The 17,234-nt window shown below is 46.1% G+C and overlaps 1 protein-coding gene across 1 annotated transcript in view; it reads left to right on the top strand.

Moving 5' to 3' along the window:
- The window catches only part of ANTXRL (ANTXR like), a 66,758-nt gene extending 53,637 nt beyond the window's left edge, over positions 1 to 13,121 (top strand). The window contains exon 18 of the mRNA XM_082223148.1: positions 11,392 to 13,121. Within this exon, the coding sequence (XP_082079274.1) occupies positions 11,392 to 11,619 (228 nt within the window). The 3' untranslated portion in view covers positions 11,620 to 13,121. The remainder of the gene's footprint in view (positions 1 to 11,391) is intronic.
- The last annotated feature ends 4,113 nt before the right edge of the window (positions 13,122 to 17,234 follow it).

The raw sequence follows: 17,234 nt of genomic DNA, 5'->3' as shown, positions 1-17,234 counted from the left end.
CCGATTTCCTTCAGAATGGAGAGGTTTGATCTTCTTGCAGTCCATGGGACTCTCAAGAGTCTCCTCCAGCACCAGAATTCAAATGCATCAATTATTTGGCGATCAGCCTTCTTTATGGCCCAGCTCTCACTTCCATACATCACTACTGGGAAAACCATAGCTTTAACTATACGGACCTTTGTTGGCAAGGTATCCATTCAGTAAGCCGCTCTGAATGTTACTGCTGCAAAGTGGCATTCCTGAGATCGAGACGTCAAATCTTTACAGACAAGCCCTGTCTTTTTCAGATATTTTTTTTTTTATGTGACAGGCCTCGTGTGGCCACCCTGGTTCCATTTTGACTGGAAACGCTTCCGGTTATTGTTTTGTTTTGTTTTTATTTATTCATATCTCGCCTTTTCTCCAGAACCAGGCATCTCACAGATATTTAAAATTCAGGTAGGTAGCCGTGTTGGTCTGACGCAGTACAAATATATAAAAAAATTGTCCAGTACAGTGGTACCTTGGGTAAAGTATTTAATTCGTTCTGGAGGTCCGTACTTAACCTGAAACTGTTCTTAACCTGAAGCACCACTTTAGCTAATGGGGCCGCCCACTGCTGCTGCGCCGCCGGAGCACGATTTCTGTTCTCATCCTGAAGCAAAGTTCTTAACCTGAAGCAATATTTCTGGGTTAGCAGAGCCTGTAACCTGAAGCATATGTTACCTGAAGCATATGTAATCTGAGGTACCACTGTAGCACCTTAGAGACCAACTACAGTCATACCTCAGGTTGCGAACGTGATCCATGCGGGAGGCACGCTCACAACCGCAGTATTCGCAGCCTGAAGCACCACGTCTGCACATGTGGTGATTTGGTATTTCTGTGCATACGCGAGCGCCAAAACCCGGAAGGAACCCGTTCTGGTACTTCTGGGTTCGGCGCAGTCCGCAACCTGAAAACGCGCAACCCGCAATGTTCGTAACCCGAGGTATGACTGTAAGTTTGTTCTTAGTATGAGCTTTCATGTGCACGAAAGCTCATACCAAGAACAAACTTAGTTGGTCTCTAAGGTGCTACTGGACAATTTTTTTATTTTTTAAGATATTTTAAAAATACAGATAAATACACATAGCTTTTTAAAAGCATGTAATTATTGTTACTGTTAAAAAGCAATTAAACTGTCTATGGAATTAAGGCAATGTACTACTAAAATTGGATGCGGGTGGCGCTGTGGTTTAAACCACTGAGCCTCTTGGGCTTGTCGATCGGAAGGTCGGCGGTTTGAATCCCCACAACGGGGTGAGCTCCCATTGCTCAGTCCCTGCTCCTGCCAACCTAGCAGTTCGAAAGCACGCCAAAAAGTGCAAGTAGATAAAAAGGTACCACTCTGGCGGGAAGGTAAACGGCATTTCCGTGCGCTGCTCTGATTTTGCCGGAAGCGGCTTAGTCATGTTGGCCACATGACCCGGAAAAACTGTCAGCGGACAAACGTCGGCTCCCTTGGCCTGTAAAGTGAGATGAGTGCCGCGACCCCAGAGTCATTCGTGACTGGACTTAACTGTCAGGGGTCCTTTTACCTTTACTACTAAAATTATGATTAGTTATGGGATTTGTATAACGAATTTGCATAATAATAAGAAATGTGTATAATACATAGTAATCAATCATCATTCTATACTGAAATGCAGACAGTAAACCAAAAATAAAGGAAAGCACACTATTAGCCCTTCCCTTAAAAGCAATCAGTTCCCCAGAGAGTTAAAATAACTATTCATCTGTCAGTGGAAGGACAACAAAGAAGGAGCCAGTCTAGCTTCTCTAGGAAGTGAGATCCAAAACCTGGGAGCAGCCATCACTAAGAAGGCCCTGTTGCGCATCCCTAGCAAGATGTGCCTTTGAAGGTGGCAGGCTTCATGTCTTCGCTGTGATTCTTATTTTGGCTTCGGGCAACGTGTCAAATACGGAGGGCAGTTTCTGTTGAGCAGGGGACTTCCTGTTTAGAAGCTTAGTGCCTCTGCCACTTATGCTACCCAAGTCTCTTTTCAATAGTCCACCTTGGCCGAATTTTCCCTTTGCTAAGCAAAGCCAGCCCTGGAGCGCTCCTCAGGCTGCTTTTACAGAAGAAAGAGGTTGAGAACAGATTATGCTGAACCAACGCAGGATAAAGCGCCATTGCTGTCTCAAGGGTTTTTCATATGGCGGCTTTAAAATTGACTTATCCCTGCTGGGATTTGCCATTCTTGTAAAAAGAATGACAGCGCTGGCTTACATTTACATTGTGCAGCTAGGAGCACATTTCTGTGCATGGCTATTCTGAAATAAGTTCAATTGGGCTTGCTCTCATATAAGTACAGGCCCCAAAACCCCTTAACTGTTCTGGTGAATGCAGGCTGGCATCAAAATTAAAAGAATTATTAATTATTTGTTGCTATCTTTCACCCTTGTAGCAATACAAGGCTGAAATTCACCTTGATTTCTTGAAGTCTCATCTCCTTTGAGCACCACAGTACAAAACGAGACGAGACTCCTGCGATATTTTGCAAGGAAATGTCACACTAGATCTGTTGATGACCGGGCCCGTTTTGTGTCAGGCATTCCAGTCCAGCTTTATTTTCCAAGACAAACGTAGCACTTGGCCTTTAAATTACCCATCTGTCCGACAAATCAAGTGGTGTGGCAGGAACTGGCAATAGTTTGACGTTGCCCATCAGTTTAATTGAAGTGTAAGTAATGCAAAGTGATCATCCTACAGGATTCACTTTGATTATGGACTGTGAATATATTTGGTGCAGCGAAGGAGGCAGAAAGCAAAAGCTAGCGTCAGGCAGCAGTGCTTCTAAGCTTTGAAATAATAATAATCCAGGCATTAGCAAAGATTAAGAAGCATCTTGTTAATCACAGAGCAATCGGTAACACGACTGATGTGTCTTTGTCTCTGTCTTTTAAAATGGAATCCCCCTCACACACCCCTCTCTTACAAATGTGCTGTAACCCGGTACGATCCATTCTACTAGAGCAGGCATAGGCAAACTCAGCCCTCCAAATGTTTTGGGACTACAGTTCCCATCATTCCTGACCACTAGTCCTGTTAGCTAGGGTTCATGGGAGTTGTAGTCCCAGAACATCTGGAGGGCCGAGTTTGCCTAGGCAAAGCAGTTGGAGTATTATTTCATTGTGGAGTTAAGAGTTTCAAGTAAAAACGAAATGGGTGTGATTCCACCCCACTGCGTCCCATGTAGCATTAACCAAGTTAATTCTCAAAAGTAAAAAGTGCTCCTGGGTTGAGGTCAGGCGGCTGAGACGGAATGGCCGCTTGGTGGATTTCAGATTACCGTGCACCACAAGCCTGCAGAACCAGAAAACATCAGGCGTACCTGGAGCCCGGATACCACACTAGCCTCTGGGGTTATTTTGACTTGTGGGAGCAGTTTCAACAGCTACCAGCCAAGAGCCACAGGTTCATAGCAGCATGTTTCTGCCTGAAATCCGCCGCAGCTGCTCAGCCATTCAGAAGTAATGGACTATGTAAAACACAGGCTTCATAGTTACTTAGGGTTTGCCAGGGCTTGGCAGATGAATTGTGGATCCTGCCCTGTATGTTGGCATTGGCATATCTGCCATAAAAGCCTCGCGGTGCCAAATTAACAGGTCTATGAGACATGAGCCTAATCTTTTAATTAGGCTGTTAGTTGCGGATGTGGCTCCCCCTGGATTCATATATCCCAAGGAAAGGGGCAGTTAGTTAGCACTGTGCGTTGGTAGTGCTGTATTGATGACTAACCAATTAAAGGATTAAAGTGGTACCTTAGTTCTCAAACGCCTTAGTGAAAGGGACTTCAGAAATACAGACCAGGAATGAAAAAATCAGGCAGCAAACTTTCTTAAAGAAAAAGTTTTTTTATTTGGATTTTTGTCAGACAAAAAGCAAATAGGGTGCATTCAGGAAAATGAAGAATGCCCGCCCCTCCTTGGGGGTAGCTAACTCATATACCTTCTTGCAAAGCACAGTTCAGCCCCTTGGCACCCCTTTAGCCAATGATTGACAATTTCCTATGGTCATTGATGCATATTCATTAAAGCTCAACCAATTAATAAATTGGTGTGTCCTTTCGGTTCCAAGTTGCCTATTCCACTAGGTGGCGCTACTGGCTTATAACCTATTTACCAGTTCCTGGAACTGGGCTTGAGCAGGTGTTTACTGGAAGCGCATCCTGTGGTTTTGACAGTTTCTCTAAGTGGTTAGCTATGTCCTGTTTGTCAGGGGTCGTTTCTCAGAAATGGCTTAACCTCAGGTGCAAGCTACCCTAACCGCATCCTTGCAAGCTAGCTGCCTCTACAAAAGGTGGCAAAGTGGTAAACAGGAGAAAGAGAAATGTGCTTTTTTTTAGATGGCTCTATAATATGGCTTCAGAGGTTCTTAGCCTGGCTTTAGAGGTCCTTAGCCTGGCTCTCCATTGGTCATCCTGACCTTCAGCCCTGCATTCCCCCCTTTCCATCACGAAAATGCTGACCGGTCACGGTTCCCCATTTTCGCTTGATGGACCTATAGGTACAATATCATAGAGAGCCAGGAAATGTACACTTCTGTGGATACACGGGCCTCCCTCTATGACCCTGTCAAGTCTTCAAATATGGTGCTGGGGAACCACGTAGGTGGTGTTCAGAATCTTGACCTCGCACGCATACCCAGCACTCAGACCTGTTCAGGCTCTTGGCCACAGCTGTGGTCATGTTCAGGAAGGTGTTCTCCCTCCACCCTGTGGCCATCTGAGAGGTGAGAACCATCCGGAGGCGGGGTATGATCCACATCCTGATTCGAGGAATGTTCGGTGGCCCAGAACAAAGAACTGTACCACCAACACAGAAATACCACAGGCCAAAGGGATGGTGGCCCATGAAGGCCAGGTCATGTGGGCCTCTAACTCCTGGCCCTACTGAGGCGTGAACAGCGTCTACACACAAAACGTTCCCACTCTACACAAGGAAAAGTGGCCGCCTGGCACTGATACACTGTTAGGCCTCGGGAGTTATAGGGATGGCAATAGACTCTGTAAAGTTCAAAGGCTGGTCCTACTGGGTGGAGGTCACCTACGTGGTCTCTGACCAGGGCCTATGGAGGCTGAAGCCTGGGGTGGCAACCCTTATGCAGCCACAAGAATACCCTACCACATTCAAGGGTATTATGTGTGGAGTTACCAGGCCAGGTATTCTTCTGGGATTATGGGAGGCTCGAGCCACCACGACAACCACAGGTGGGGCTGCAGGATTTACTGACACTTGTTCAGCAATTTCAATGCGCACCTGGTTCAGGCTCCCTCCCCTGCAATATTTGCATTAAGATAGGCTCCGTCCCATGCAACACCTGGATTAAGATTAGGACCTGGTCTACCAGATGGGGTTGGTACAGTGCTCTACCCCCCCAAGTGACAGTTGGTTACCCCCCCCACAACAGCAAGAGCGGTCCAGAACTCGATAGATTTCGACCGTCTCTGCAACTTCCCGTAGGAATAGTACCCATGTGCACTGGACAGTGGTGTGGAAGAAAAGCCACAGTGGGGTAGTGGGATGTTTCAATACGGCAACCTCATCAAACCCCTGTTCCCAATAGCCAATGAGCACGCCATTTCTTACCACTGGCAAGACGAACCAGTCATAGCAGAGGTCCGCAGGCCAATAGGGTCGGTATGGCTCAATGGGGTCAGGACAATAGGACATAGAGCAAATCAATACAGAACATAATAGAGAAAAGGGGAAAGTCCTTGTGAAAGTCCTTGTGATGATCAGTCGCAGGATCGCGTTGCCCGTGGCCCAACGCATTCCCGGTAGCGTCAGACACAAGGTGATGATCAGACGCGTGTGATGCACCCAGGGAATCACGTCGGCTATTCTCACCGCAGTTGGGATGGAGAGGAGGACGGTATACGGGTCTCGCCACTTAGGGATGAGGGGGTTGCGCTTCCATGCTGTCACCCGGCTGGAACTGGTGGACCGGCTCAGCGAGACTGCACGGTGTAGGCTCGAGGTAGTACCTGGAAAGGGAAGCAAACACACACGGGGACAGGAATTGCACTTGTTCCTGAGTGATGTGATCTCCCACCCGCCCCAAACTGGCGGGGATGTCTCGGACGAAAGCGGGTGGTCTGCCATACAAAAGTTCAAAGGGTGATAGTCTCAGTCTCTTGGTTGGAGCGCTCCGAATCCGAAACAAGGTAATGGGCAGGACATCTATCCAGTGTAGTCCCGTCTCCTGGGTCAGCTTGGCCAAGTGGGTCTTCAAGGTGTGATTCATAAGTTCAGGTTTTCCCGAACTCTGGGGTCTGTAGGCTGCGTGTAGCCTTCAGTTTATCTGCAGTGCCTTGCACACTTCTTGCACAACTTCATCAATGAAGGCAGGGCCATTGTCACTGCCAATACTTCTGGGGAGGCCACTGTCCAACCCGTCAGGGTGCAGACAAACACAAGCAGGTATTTGATGCCCCTAACTGGAGGTAGTTCAGTGAAGTCCACAATCAGGCTTTCCATAGGGGTGAAGCCCACGTGTTGTACGCCCGGTGGGGGAAGGTGGCCTTGTCTGGGGGTGTTCTTGGCGCAACAGGACACTTTTGGGATATAGCAGCAACTAGTTGAGAAAGGTTAGTGATATAGAAAAGTCTCCCAAGGTGTACTCTGGCAGCTGGACCCCCTAGATGAGTGGACTCGTGGTAGTTTTTCACACTCGTGGTAGTTTTTCACAATCACGCTAGCCAGATGTTGGGGCACAAACACACGGTTGTCTGGTAGACGGAACCATCCCTCCTGGAGTGTTGCTCCTTCCTGGCGTGCCCACTGTTGCTCCTCCGGTGTGTAGCGTGGTTCCACATCGTCTGGAGTGAGTTGTGGGATGAGGGCTGCGTTGAGTGCTGGTGGAGGTTTCAAAGCTGCTTCACGAGCTGCGTTGTCTGCCTTCCGGTTGGCCCTAGTGACCATGTCCTGGCCTCTCCGATGGCCTTTGCAGTGCATCACGGCAATCTCTTCGGGACCCCATGCTGCTTCCAGTAACGTCTCAACTTCTGGACGTTAGCCTTGCATCCAGTTGCCAATTGCAGGGCAATGCCTTTTGCTGTTGGACTTCGCCTCAGAGCACAAACAACTCTTGGAGACTTTGGCTTTCTTAGAACTCTTGGAACGGCTTGCCTGGCTTGCACCCCCACTTCTGGGTGCTCTGCTGCCTGAGGAACAACTTGTAACTGCCTTCCTCTTCCCTTCTCTCAGCCTCTTTCCAGCCCACAGTCCATCACACAGATTTATTGAAGCGTAGAAACAGCTTCCCAAAACAGCCTCAGCCCCCTCTGGGCTTGGTACTTTTTCTGGGCATCCTCTAGCCCCCTCTGGGCTTTCTGGGCGTCCCACAGCCCCTTCTGGTCTGGCTGCCACTGTGGCCTGACATGCTGTCTTCAGTTCCTGCCACACGACCCAGGGCTTCCTCCCTTGGAATATTGGCAACAGCCAAGAATCAAGGCTGGCCCTTAAAATGGCTAGGACCCTTTGGTCTCTCTAGAACATCAGGCACGTCTGCTTCACAAGCTTCCACTGCGCCTGCAGACTTCTCAATGGGTTGGGCAAAGCCTGTTTCAGCCTGTATAGTCCTTATATTCCATAAGGGTGAGAACCGAATGGGGCACATTCACATGCATCTCCTGGCCAAACATGAACTTGCCTGCTTCTTCCACTAGTGTGACGGTGGCAGTGACAGCCCGCAGACAGGGTGGCCAGCCTTTCGCTGTGGAATCTAATTGCTTGATAGTCTCAAAGGCTTCTTGTTGGGCCGGTCCCCACTCAAAGGAGTCTCTTTCCCTTCCTCTGGTATTCTCATTTAGAGGTTTTGTTAAAATACTGAAGCCTGGGATCAGGATTTTGCAAAAGCCTGCTGCTCCACAACTTTAAACTTGTCTTTTAGGGATATCACAATCTCTGCCTTTTCTTCCAGTGACCTTCTGACAATTTCTAGATGGTCAGTATGTTCAGCAAGTTGTCTGGATAAATTAGCTAAATCTTCATCCCTTCTTTTGCATTTTGTAAAGTGAGCTGGTTGTGTGAATCTTTCACTGATTTCAGCTCATTCACAAAACTTTGTTCTTTGTATTTCTTTTAATTTTAATAACTTGTTCAATGTCTCCTTTGCAGAGATATGTTCATCAACCTGGGATTTAAGATGGTCTGTTCCCTCCTTACATTCTATTTCTGTTTCTTGCAAATTTTTAGCTGATTTACTTATTTGTTCTTTAAGCAATTTAATTTGTGACTCACACTCCATGAGTTTGTTGTTGTAAGTAACATCACAAGTATTGATTGCAGAATGAAGATCTTTAACTGTTTGGCTAGTCTCTTTGTTTTGCCTAACAAATTCTTCATTCTCTTTTGTTTTACTAGAGTTTTCAATTTTTTTTTTCTCAGCCAGTTATGATTTTATTGCACTTAACTGTTCAGAAAGTTCTGAAAGCTTTCTGCCTCCACTGTTCACACCTTTGGTTTGTACATCTTTCAGCAATTTCCCTGTCTTGCATTTCATACTCTTTGCACTTGATCTGACATTTCAGAATATTAATCTGCTCAGAATACACATTTGTATTTGAAATAATAGCAGAAATTTCTTTGTCTTTCTCAGCTAAAACCTCTCTGAGGTTGTCAAATTCTCTTCCATGCCTCTGGAGGTCTTGAATTAGTTGAGACCTCTCTTCTAAATGACTTGTGTTTAATCTATTAAGTCCTTCATTTGTCTGCTCAAGATCCTGTTACATTAATTCTATAGCAGCATCCTGTTTCATGGTCTTTTCTCACAAGTGGGTATTTATTTATTTTTTCCTCTGTTAATGCAGTAATAACTGCTTACTGTTCTGTACACTCTTCTCCATAAACACTGCACTTCTTTTGGACATCTTCCCTCTCCAAAACCTGACATGAGGGAGTGACTTTGCAATGTTCAGTCCTGCATTTCTTCAACCAGGGGGGGGGGTTGTCATCTACAACCTTCAGCCAGTTGTCTATATAGGGGATCTGGTCAGGATGTCCCCCCCTGGTCTATGCCATAGTCTCCGCTGAATCCTTTCTTGAAGTTGTTTAACATGCATTGAAGGGGAATTACTGGACCTTTCAAGCCTTTCGAGCCTCCCCCCTCCCATTTTCAGTATGGCCCTGTACAGCGTCCCCACACCAAACACTCACACATTCATTTCGCAACTTTTCTCGCCCAGGTGCGGTCGCCCGACTGGGAAACGGAGTACTTGTTGATACGACCCCAGGGGAATGCCCCGGGGTAACACACATACATGCACAAAATGCCTCTCTCGCCAGACGTTGTACCATACACTAACCACCCTGTGCCCCCCCTTTCTCTCCTTCCTAATACCAAAGCGTGGGTGGTTGGGTCAACCCTTCTCCTTAATGCCACTATCCACGCTGGAGATTTGATCAGAACCTCCCTTCTCCTTAATTAAAAGGAGGATTTCCTATCCCCTCAGGGCTTGTTGCCATGTACTCACCCCAGCCGGCTGTTCTCTGCCCTGTCCTCCCAATCTCGGCTCTTCAAATCCGTTGTCCTCTGTCCCAGGATACAGCAAGAGGGTCAAGTTGCCTTCTGTCCCCCTCCGAAGAAAAGGTTCGGTGTGCACTTGGAAGCCAGGAGGTCTGTTGGCCCTCCGCCGTCACTGCCCAGAGGGCAAGGGAGCTGCCTCCTGGTCTCTGAGGACACTTAAAGTCCTTCTGATCCGAGTCACTTTTGGCACCAGAAATGAAAGGGACTTCAGAAATACAGACCAGGAATGAAAAAATCAGGCAGCAAACTTTCTTAAAGAAAAAGTTTTTTTATTTGGATTTTTGTCAGACAAAAAGCAAATAGGGTGCATTCAGGAAAATGAAGAATGCCCGCCCCTCCTTGGGGGTAGCTAACTCATATACCTTCTTGCAAAGCACAGTTCAGCCCCTTGGCACCCCTTTAGCCAATGATTGACAATTTCCTATGGTCATTGATGCATATTCATTAAAGCTCAACCAATTAATAAATTGGTGTGTCCTTTCGGTTCCAAGTTGCCTATTCCACTAGGTGGCGCTACTGGCTTATAACCTATTTACCAGTTCCTGGAACTGGGCTTGAGCAGGTGTTTACTGGAAGCGCATCCTGTGGTTTTGACAGTTTCTCTAAGTGGTTAGCTATGTCCTGTTTGTCAGGGGTCGTTTCTCAGAAATGGCTTAACCTCAGGTGCAAGCTACCCTAACCGCATCCTTGCAAGCTAGCTGCCTCTACAAAAGGTGGCAAAGTGGTAAACAGGAGAAAGAGACATGTGCTTTTTTTTTAGATGGCTCTATAATATGGCTTCAGAGGTTCTTAGCCTGGCTTTAGAGGTCCTTAGCCTGGCTCTCCATTGGTCATCCTGACCTTCAGCCCTGCATTAGTACTCAAACTGTTGGCTTTTTGCAGTATAGTAACGCTGCAGAGAGCTTGCTGGGGAGATCATGCATTAAAAAGAAAGGACTCAAAAATAACTTAAAGAAGGTTTTAATAAGAAAAACAAAAACTCCATTTACACTAAATATATTAACAAACAAACATGACCCAACCACCAACCCATCCCCCAGGGTAATGGGAGAGCTAGGTGCTGCTCCTTATATACTCTACCCAAATGCTGACACGCCTTAATCAAATACAACTCAGCAGCACCTGCTATGTTTCACAGCTGTAAAGCTGGGTCTCGTTATCTTGCTCTGGCCCTTGCTCCGGCCCCTTAAAGACATACACATGGAGTGGAACAATGATGAACCTTTACATTTAAAGAAACCATTCAACACAAACAACTTGGAACCCAAACACTGCAAACCCAGAAGTAAGTGTTCCAGTTTTCAAACATTTTTTGGAAGCTGAACGTGCTCTGATTTGAATGCCACACTTCCGTTTTCAGTGTTACGCTGAGGTCTGTCTGTTTCTGCTATTTATTCTTTATTTATTTTTGCTCTTTTGTTTTTGTGACTGTGTGAAACCCAGTTCAGCTACTGATTGATTTGATTGATTGATTGATTGATTGATTGATTGTGTGACTTCAATACATTGTTTATTGCTTCAATTGATTGATTGATTGATTGATTGAGTGACTTCAATACATTGTTTATTGCTTTCATTTTGTGGATCAGTGGTCTCATTAGATAGTAAAATCCATGTTAAACTGCTGTTTTAGGGGTTGTTTTTAAAAGTCTGGAACAGATTAATCCATTTTGCATTACTTTCTGTGGGAAAACGCACCTTGGCTTTGGAACGCTTTAGTATTGGAACTGGCTTCCAGAACGGATTAAGGTTGAAAACCAAGGTATTACTAAAAAAATAGCGGAAAGAATGATGTCAGTACTTGGAAAGAATAACCTTCCCTTTGTTTGCCTCTGCAGGGACGATGCATAAATTTCACCAGAGTGAAATCAGATGGGACGGTCATCTCGTACAGCGCACCTCAGCAGCCAAGAGAACACCACACCCTCAACAATGCTCCAAGAAGCCCATCTTCTCCCGGGCCTATGCAGCCCCCTCCCTGCAGGCAACTTCCTCCCGCGCCTCCCCCTTCGAGATGTCCACCGGGGCCCCCTCCATCCCGCCCTCCACCTCAGCTTCTGGCTTGAAGCGTGGGGAACCAAGATGGGAGCAGAGCATATCCAGTCTTAGTTTATAATCAAGAGTTTGTTGCTGGTCAGCAAAAAAGCAGAACAAAATGCCAGGCGTCCTTTTGTACTGTCGAGTATATTTATGCCACATGTGCCGTATAAACATTCCATGATTGAATTTTGGGAACTGCTGGGTATTTGACAAAAGAAAAATATCCAGGCAGCGAGTGATAATAGATTATGCATTAATGATTCACACACACATACCCTCAATATGTTTTATAAGTCGTTAGCCAGATGGCAATAGCCTGCGCTGATGAATGGGGTTAGGTTTCCCCGCGAATAATTTTGCTATCCCTAATGGTAATGCTAGGAAGGGTCCGATAAAGTGGAAGCTAGATTCTGTAAATCTCCCCCACCCCCCACTGTCTCAGGTTCTTTCAATGCCACCGGGAAGGTCCTGCTAATTTTAAGCTGACTAAAGTAACGACTTCATATTGCGGCGGTGTCTTAAACATTTGCTCGTTTTGGATTTGGTAATGAGGAAAATTCAGAAAGCTTCCCAAGTCTCCCATTTCTTTGCACCTCACAGTTGATGGGGCAGCAACTACCAGGCAGCAACTCTTGCAGGGTACGAGGGGGGGGTCATTTTGCACATAAACCGACTTCTGTTGGACTTCCGTTGCATTGCATCCTTCGTCGATGGGCGCCAGTCTTCTGATAAATTCAGCTGGGCGTCTCCTTTCCAATATAGTATCGTTCCTGTTTTTTATTCACTGATAAAACTGTTCTGCTTCCATACATAGAAAAGAAAGATAGATGTGGAAGAGATGGTACACCTTCTACTTTACTGCTGGACAGTCAAAATAACTTATTAAATAGTACTGCAGGCAAATGTGCGTCAAAGGCGCCACACAATTATCAGTTCAGGTGCGATCATGCTGCATGTGCTGTTATCAAATGACTCTCCAGCTTTGAGCTGGGCTAGGGGGGAAAACATTGGTACTTTTTCTGCATTTTTAAGAGCTTCATCCAATTGAATCATGCAAATCTATGCAAAGTATTAATAGCACCAAGAGGGCCAGGGATTTGTGCACGCGCAACAAAACTGTAAAAGATACAGCGATAACAAAATAAATTAAAAGAGGAGGATTATACAGATGGCCTTTTTTTAAAAAAGGCATACGCGTTGCAGTTGTGGCCTGGTGAGGGGTTTTGAGAAAGTAAAAAGACGGCGTTTGGCTGTGTAGCGTCTTGAGAATTTAAATAGGGTATGTGTCAGAGCAGGTCATTGAATGCCTTCCACTGGTCCATCTTGTATACAACTTTCTGTAAGTAACAAAGTGCTTCCAATGTTATACTTGTGTAAGATTTGTGCATTGTGCACATCTCGTTAGCAACATCTGCAAGGGTAAGTATGTGGCGATGAAAGCTATGTAGCAAAAAATATTTCATAATCCAAACTTTTATGTAGTTCTCATGGATTTTAAAATAGCAATAAAACTGCTAAATTAGCTACAGATTGTCTTGGTGAATTAAGAAAAAGATAATTCTGACTTTCTACCTGCGTTCCTATTGTTGTTACTGAGTTTGTTTACTGGGGGGGTTGGGATTTGTAAGATCAATAAGGGGAAGAGTTGGCTGGCCTGGCCACCTTGCCCTGTTCCTTAATTCACATTTTTTTATTTCCTTAATGCTTTTTCCAGGCTTCTTCAGCCACTGCTTCTCTTTCGCTTGGTGTCTTGAACAAAACAATGCAGAGTTTGCAATGTGCGCACAAATTCTTAACATGCACACAAAACCAGCAATTACAGATGGTGGAGGAAGTGACCTTGGAACCAACTGAGCTTAAAAATAGCCCTGGACTGAGGTCTTGCCAAAACCTCTCTCTCTCGCTCTCTTTCTCATTGCTGAGTCAAACTATCCCTCTCCAAGTCTCTGTCGTTCCTGCAGCCACAAAAATTGATACTGAACAAACCAAGAATTATTTCCTTTCCTTTCACACCAACGGTTTGTGGCAGGTCGGACTGTCTACTGTCAGTAACCAAGAGGGAGGCCCAGGCACTCGAGAGCTATAACATTCCTTTCTTTCTTTCTTTCTTTCTTTCTTTCTTTCTTTCTTTCTTTCTCTCTCTCTTTCTCTCTCTCTCTCTTTCTTTCTCTCTCTCTCTCTCTCACACACACACAAAGAGAGAGAGAGAGAGAGAAATTAGACACAGTATTCCAGATATGGTCTGACCAAGGCAGAATAGAGTGGGACTATTGATCTGGACAGGGACGTGGGTGGCGCTGTAGGTTAAACCACAGAGCCTAGGACTTGCCAATCAGAAGGTCAGCGGTTCGAATCCCCGCAACGGGGTGAGCTCCTGTTACTCGGTCCCTGCTCCTGCCCACCTAGCAGTTCGAAAGCTCATCAAAGTGCAAGTAGATAAATAGGTACCGCTCCAGCGGGAAGGTAAACGGCGTTTCCGTGTGCTGCTCTGGTTCGCCAGAAGCAGCTTAGTCATGCTGGCCACATGACCCGGAAGCTCACTTGGCCAGTAAAGCAAGATGAGCGCTGCACCCCCGCAACAACTGGACCTAATGGTCAGGGGTCCCTTTACCTATTGATCTGGACGCTATACTTCTGTTGACGCTATTTTTTGCTGCTGCATCGCACTGTTGACTCACGTTAAGCTTGTGGTCCACCAAGACCCCTAGATCCTTTTCACACGTACTGGTAGTGAGCCAGGTATCCCCCGTCTTGTATTTGTGCAGCCGGTTATTCCTGCAAAAGTGCACAACCTGATATTTGTCCCTACTGAAATTCCTTTCGTTAGTTTGGTCCCAGTAATCTAATCTGTGGAAGGTCATATTGAATCCTGGTTCTGTCTGCTGCGGCATCAGCTACTCCTCCCAGTTTGGTATCAACTGCAAATTGGATGAGCATCCCCTCAATTCCTTCGTCCAAGTCGTTTATAAAGACGCTGAACAATCCAATACCTGGTTTAGTTGTACAGTGGTACCCCGGGATTCGAACAGGATCCGTTCCGGAGCCCCGTTCGCATCCTGAACAGAAAGTAAAACGAGATGGTGCATGTGCGGGTTGCGTTTTGTGCTTCCACGCATGTGTGTGATGTCATTTTGAGCGTCTGCGCATACGCAAGCGACAAAACCCAGAAGTAACGTGCTCCGTTACTTCCGGGTTGCCGCAGAGCGCAACCCGAAAGCACTCAACCTGAAGTGCATTCAACCCAAGGTATGACTGTATAGTACAGTGTTACCGCAGCTTAAGTACTTAATTCGTTCCGGAAGTCCATACTTAACCTGAAACTGTTCTTAACCTGAAGCACCACTTTAGGTAATGGGGCCTCCTGCTGCCGCTGCGCTGCCGGAGCACAATTTCTGTTCTCATCCTGAAGCAAAGTTCTTCACCTGAAACACTATTTCTAGGTTAGCAGAGTGTGTAACCTGAAGCGTATGTAACCTCAAGCATATGTAACCCGAGGTACCACTGAAGAAGTGTGCATGCACACGAAAGCTCATACCAAGAACTAACTTAGTTGGTCTTTAAGGTGCTACTGGAAGGAATTTTTTTATTTTGACTATGGCAGACCAACACGGCTACCTATCTGTAACTGGAACCGAGTTACCACTGTAATTCCATTTTTTCTCAAGGAACACTTTTGCCTTTTGGCCACTAGGTGGCAACCACACCAGCGTATCTTACAGAAAGGACCACAAAGTCAACATGATACGAGATGCTATACGTAATTAAAAGAGGAATGCACACTTGAGCTTCTAATAAATCGAGATGAAGCCAAATGAATGGAAAAAGGAGCTCGCAGAAGTGACCCCTGCAGTTGATGACTCCATGTTGGGGTTGACAGGTGAAGAACTTCTGAGATGGATAAGAAATCTCATTAGCAATGGCCAGCAAAGTGCAGCTCCACAGTACCTCACACTTCGTTAACGCTGAACTAAATGCTGTTCCCGGTCTGAGCAAAATAAGGCAAAAGCCAACTGCGTAAGATGTGCAGTGCTTCGAACTGGACTCCCTGGTCTAGGCATGTGCGCGAATAAAGGCGCATGCAGAAATGTTTCGTTAAGACATAGCCACTTCACTGTCATGGCTGCTACTGAAGACGAAGATGAGCCAACGAAGAAGTAGGCCTTATGCCACCAAAATGTTAAGTTTTACCAAGGCCAGATTTAGGTTTGATGAGGGCCTAAGCTACGGAAGGGAATGGGGCCCTTTATACGTCCAGCTGTTCTTCGTCAGCAACGAATTGTTGCTTTTTTGTGTGTTTAATATATGCTATATATGGTAATTTATGGACCTAGGGCGGGATGCGGGTGGCGCTGTGGTCTAAACCACTGAGCCTCTTGGGCTTGCTGATTGGAAGGTCAGTGGTTCGAATCCCCGCGACGGGGTGAGCTCCCGTTGCTCTGTCCAAGCTCCTGCCAACCTAGCAGTTTGAAAGCACGTCAAAGTGCAAGGAGATAAATAGGTACCACTCCGGCGGGAAGGTAAACGGTGTTTCCGTGCGCTGCTCTGGTTTTGCCAGAAGAGGCTTAGTCATGCTGGCCACATGACAGAGAAAAACTCTGCGGACAAACGTTGGCTCCCTCGGCCAGTAAAGCAAGATGAGTGTCACAACCCCAGAGTCATTTGCGAATGGACTTAACTGTCAGGGGTCTTTTACCTTTACCCTTTAATTTATGGACCTAATAGGTATCTCAAGCCATTTGCACATGTTGCCGTGCAACCAGTCCATGCAGAATGTAGGCACCCTATGTATAGAAATGAGCAAACCAGTGATATATTAGGGAGCAGGCTAGCAGGCAGGGCCCATTACTTACATCATAGGAGCCTACACAACACAAAAGACTGTTGCTGTATGAAGGTTTTATTTTATTTGTTTTGCATCTTATATTTTGGAAATGTACATCCAGTTTACTTCTTTTAATTTTGGGGGGGGGCCAAAAGAGTGGGGCCCTAAGCTATAGCTTGTTTAGCTTATACGTAAATCTGGCTCTGAGCTTTACCCCTAACTCCAGTCCCAGCTGGTGTTTCTGTGTGGTCCAGGAGCCTTTAATTCATCATCCTTTGCCTTACGCTAGAGTGGAAAAGAACAGATTGGGAAAATTTTGGGGGAGAACAATAATTTGACAAGAGGCAGGGCTTTCCACCCGTGAGGGGAGTGCATACTAGGGAGCCAACATCAATTGCACCTCCCTATCAGAGTATGTTGTGAATGAGTGCAATCCTGCCCAACCTCCCAACTTTTCTCCAGTGAAAATAGGGACAGTGTCAGGCTTCATTTACAGTAAAGAAATAAACACCCCAGGCGTTTCCTAAGAAATGGTTGGCTGCTGAAGCCCTGCCATTAAAGAACTTAAAGCGGATTGTTGACCTTTTACTTTCAGAATTATTGGAAGGGCTTCACCTTTTCCTTCATTTGGTACAGGTGTTCTGTTTTCACTATGAGCAGGACTAAGTTTTTGCACACACGCACAGCACTTTTAATTGTTCTCTGATATGTGGAGGGGGGGACGCGGGTGGCGCTGTGGTCTAAACCACTGAGCCTCTTGGGCTTGCTGATTGGAAGGTCAGTGGTTCGAATCCCCGCGACGGGGTGAGCTCCCGTTGC

Source organism: Podarcis vaucheri (assembly GCF_965113315.1).
Source record: "Podarcis vaucheri genome assembly, chromosome: 5".
Lineage (NCBI taxonomy): Eukaryota > Metazoa > Chordata > Lepidosauria > Squamata > Lacertidae > Podarcis > Podarcis vaucheri.
Note: the sequence above shows the minus strand (reverse complement) of the source record. Positions and strands in the feature narration are given on the sequence as shown.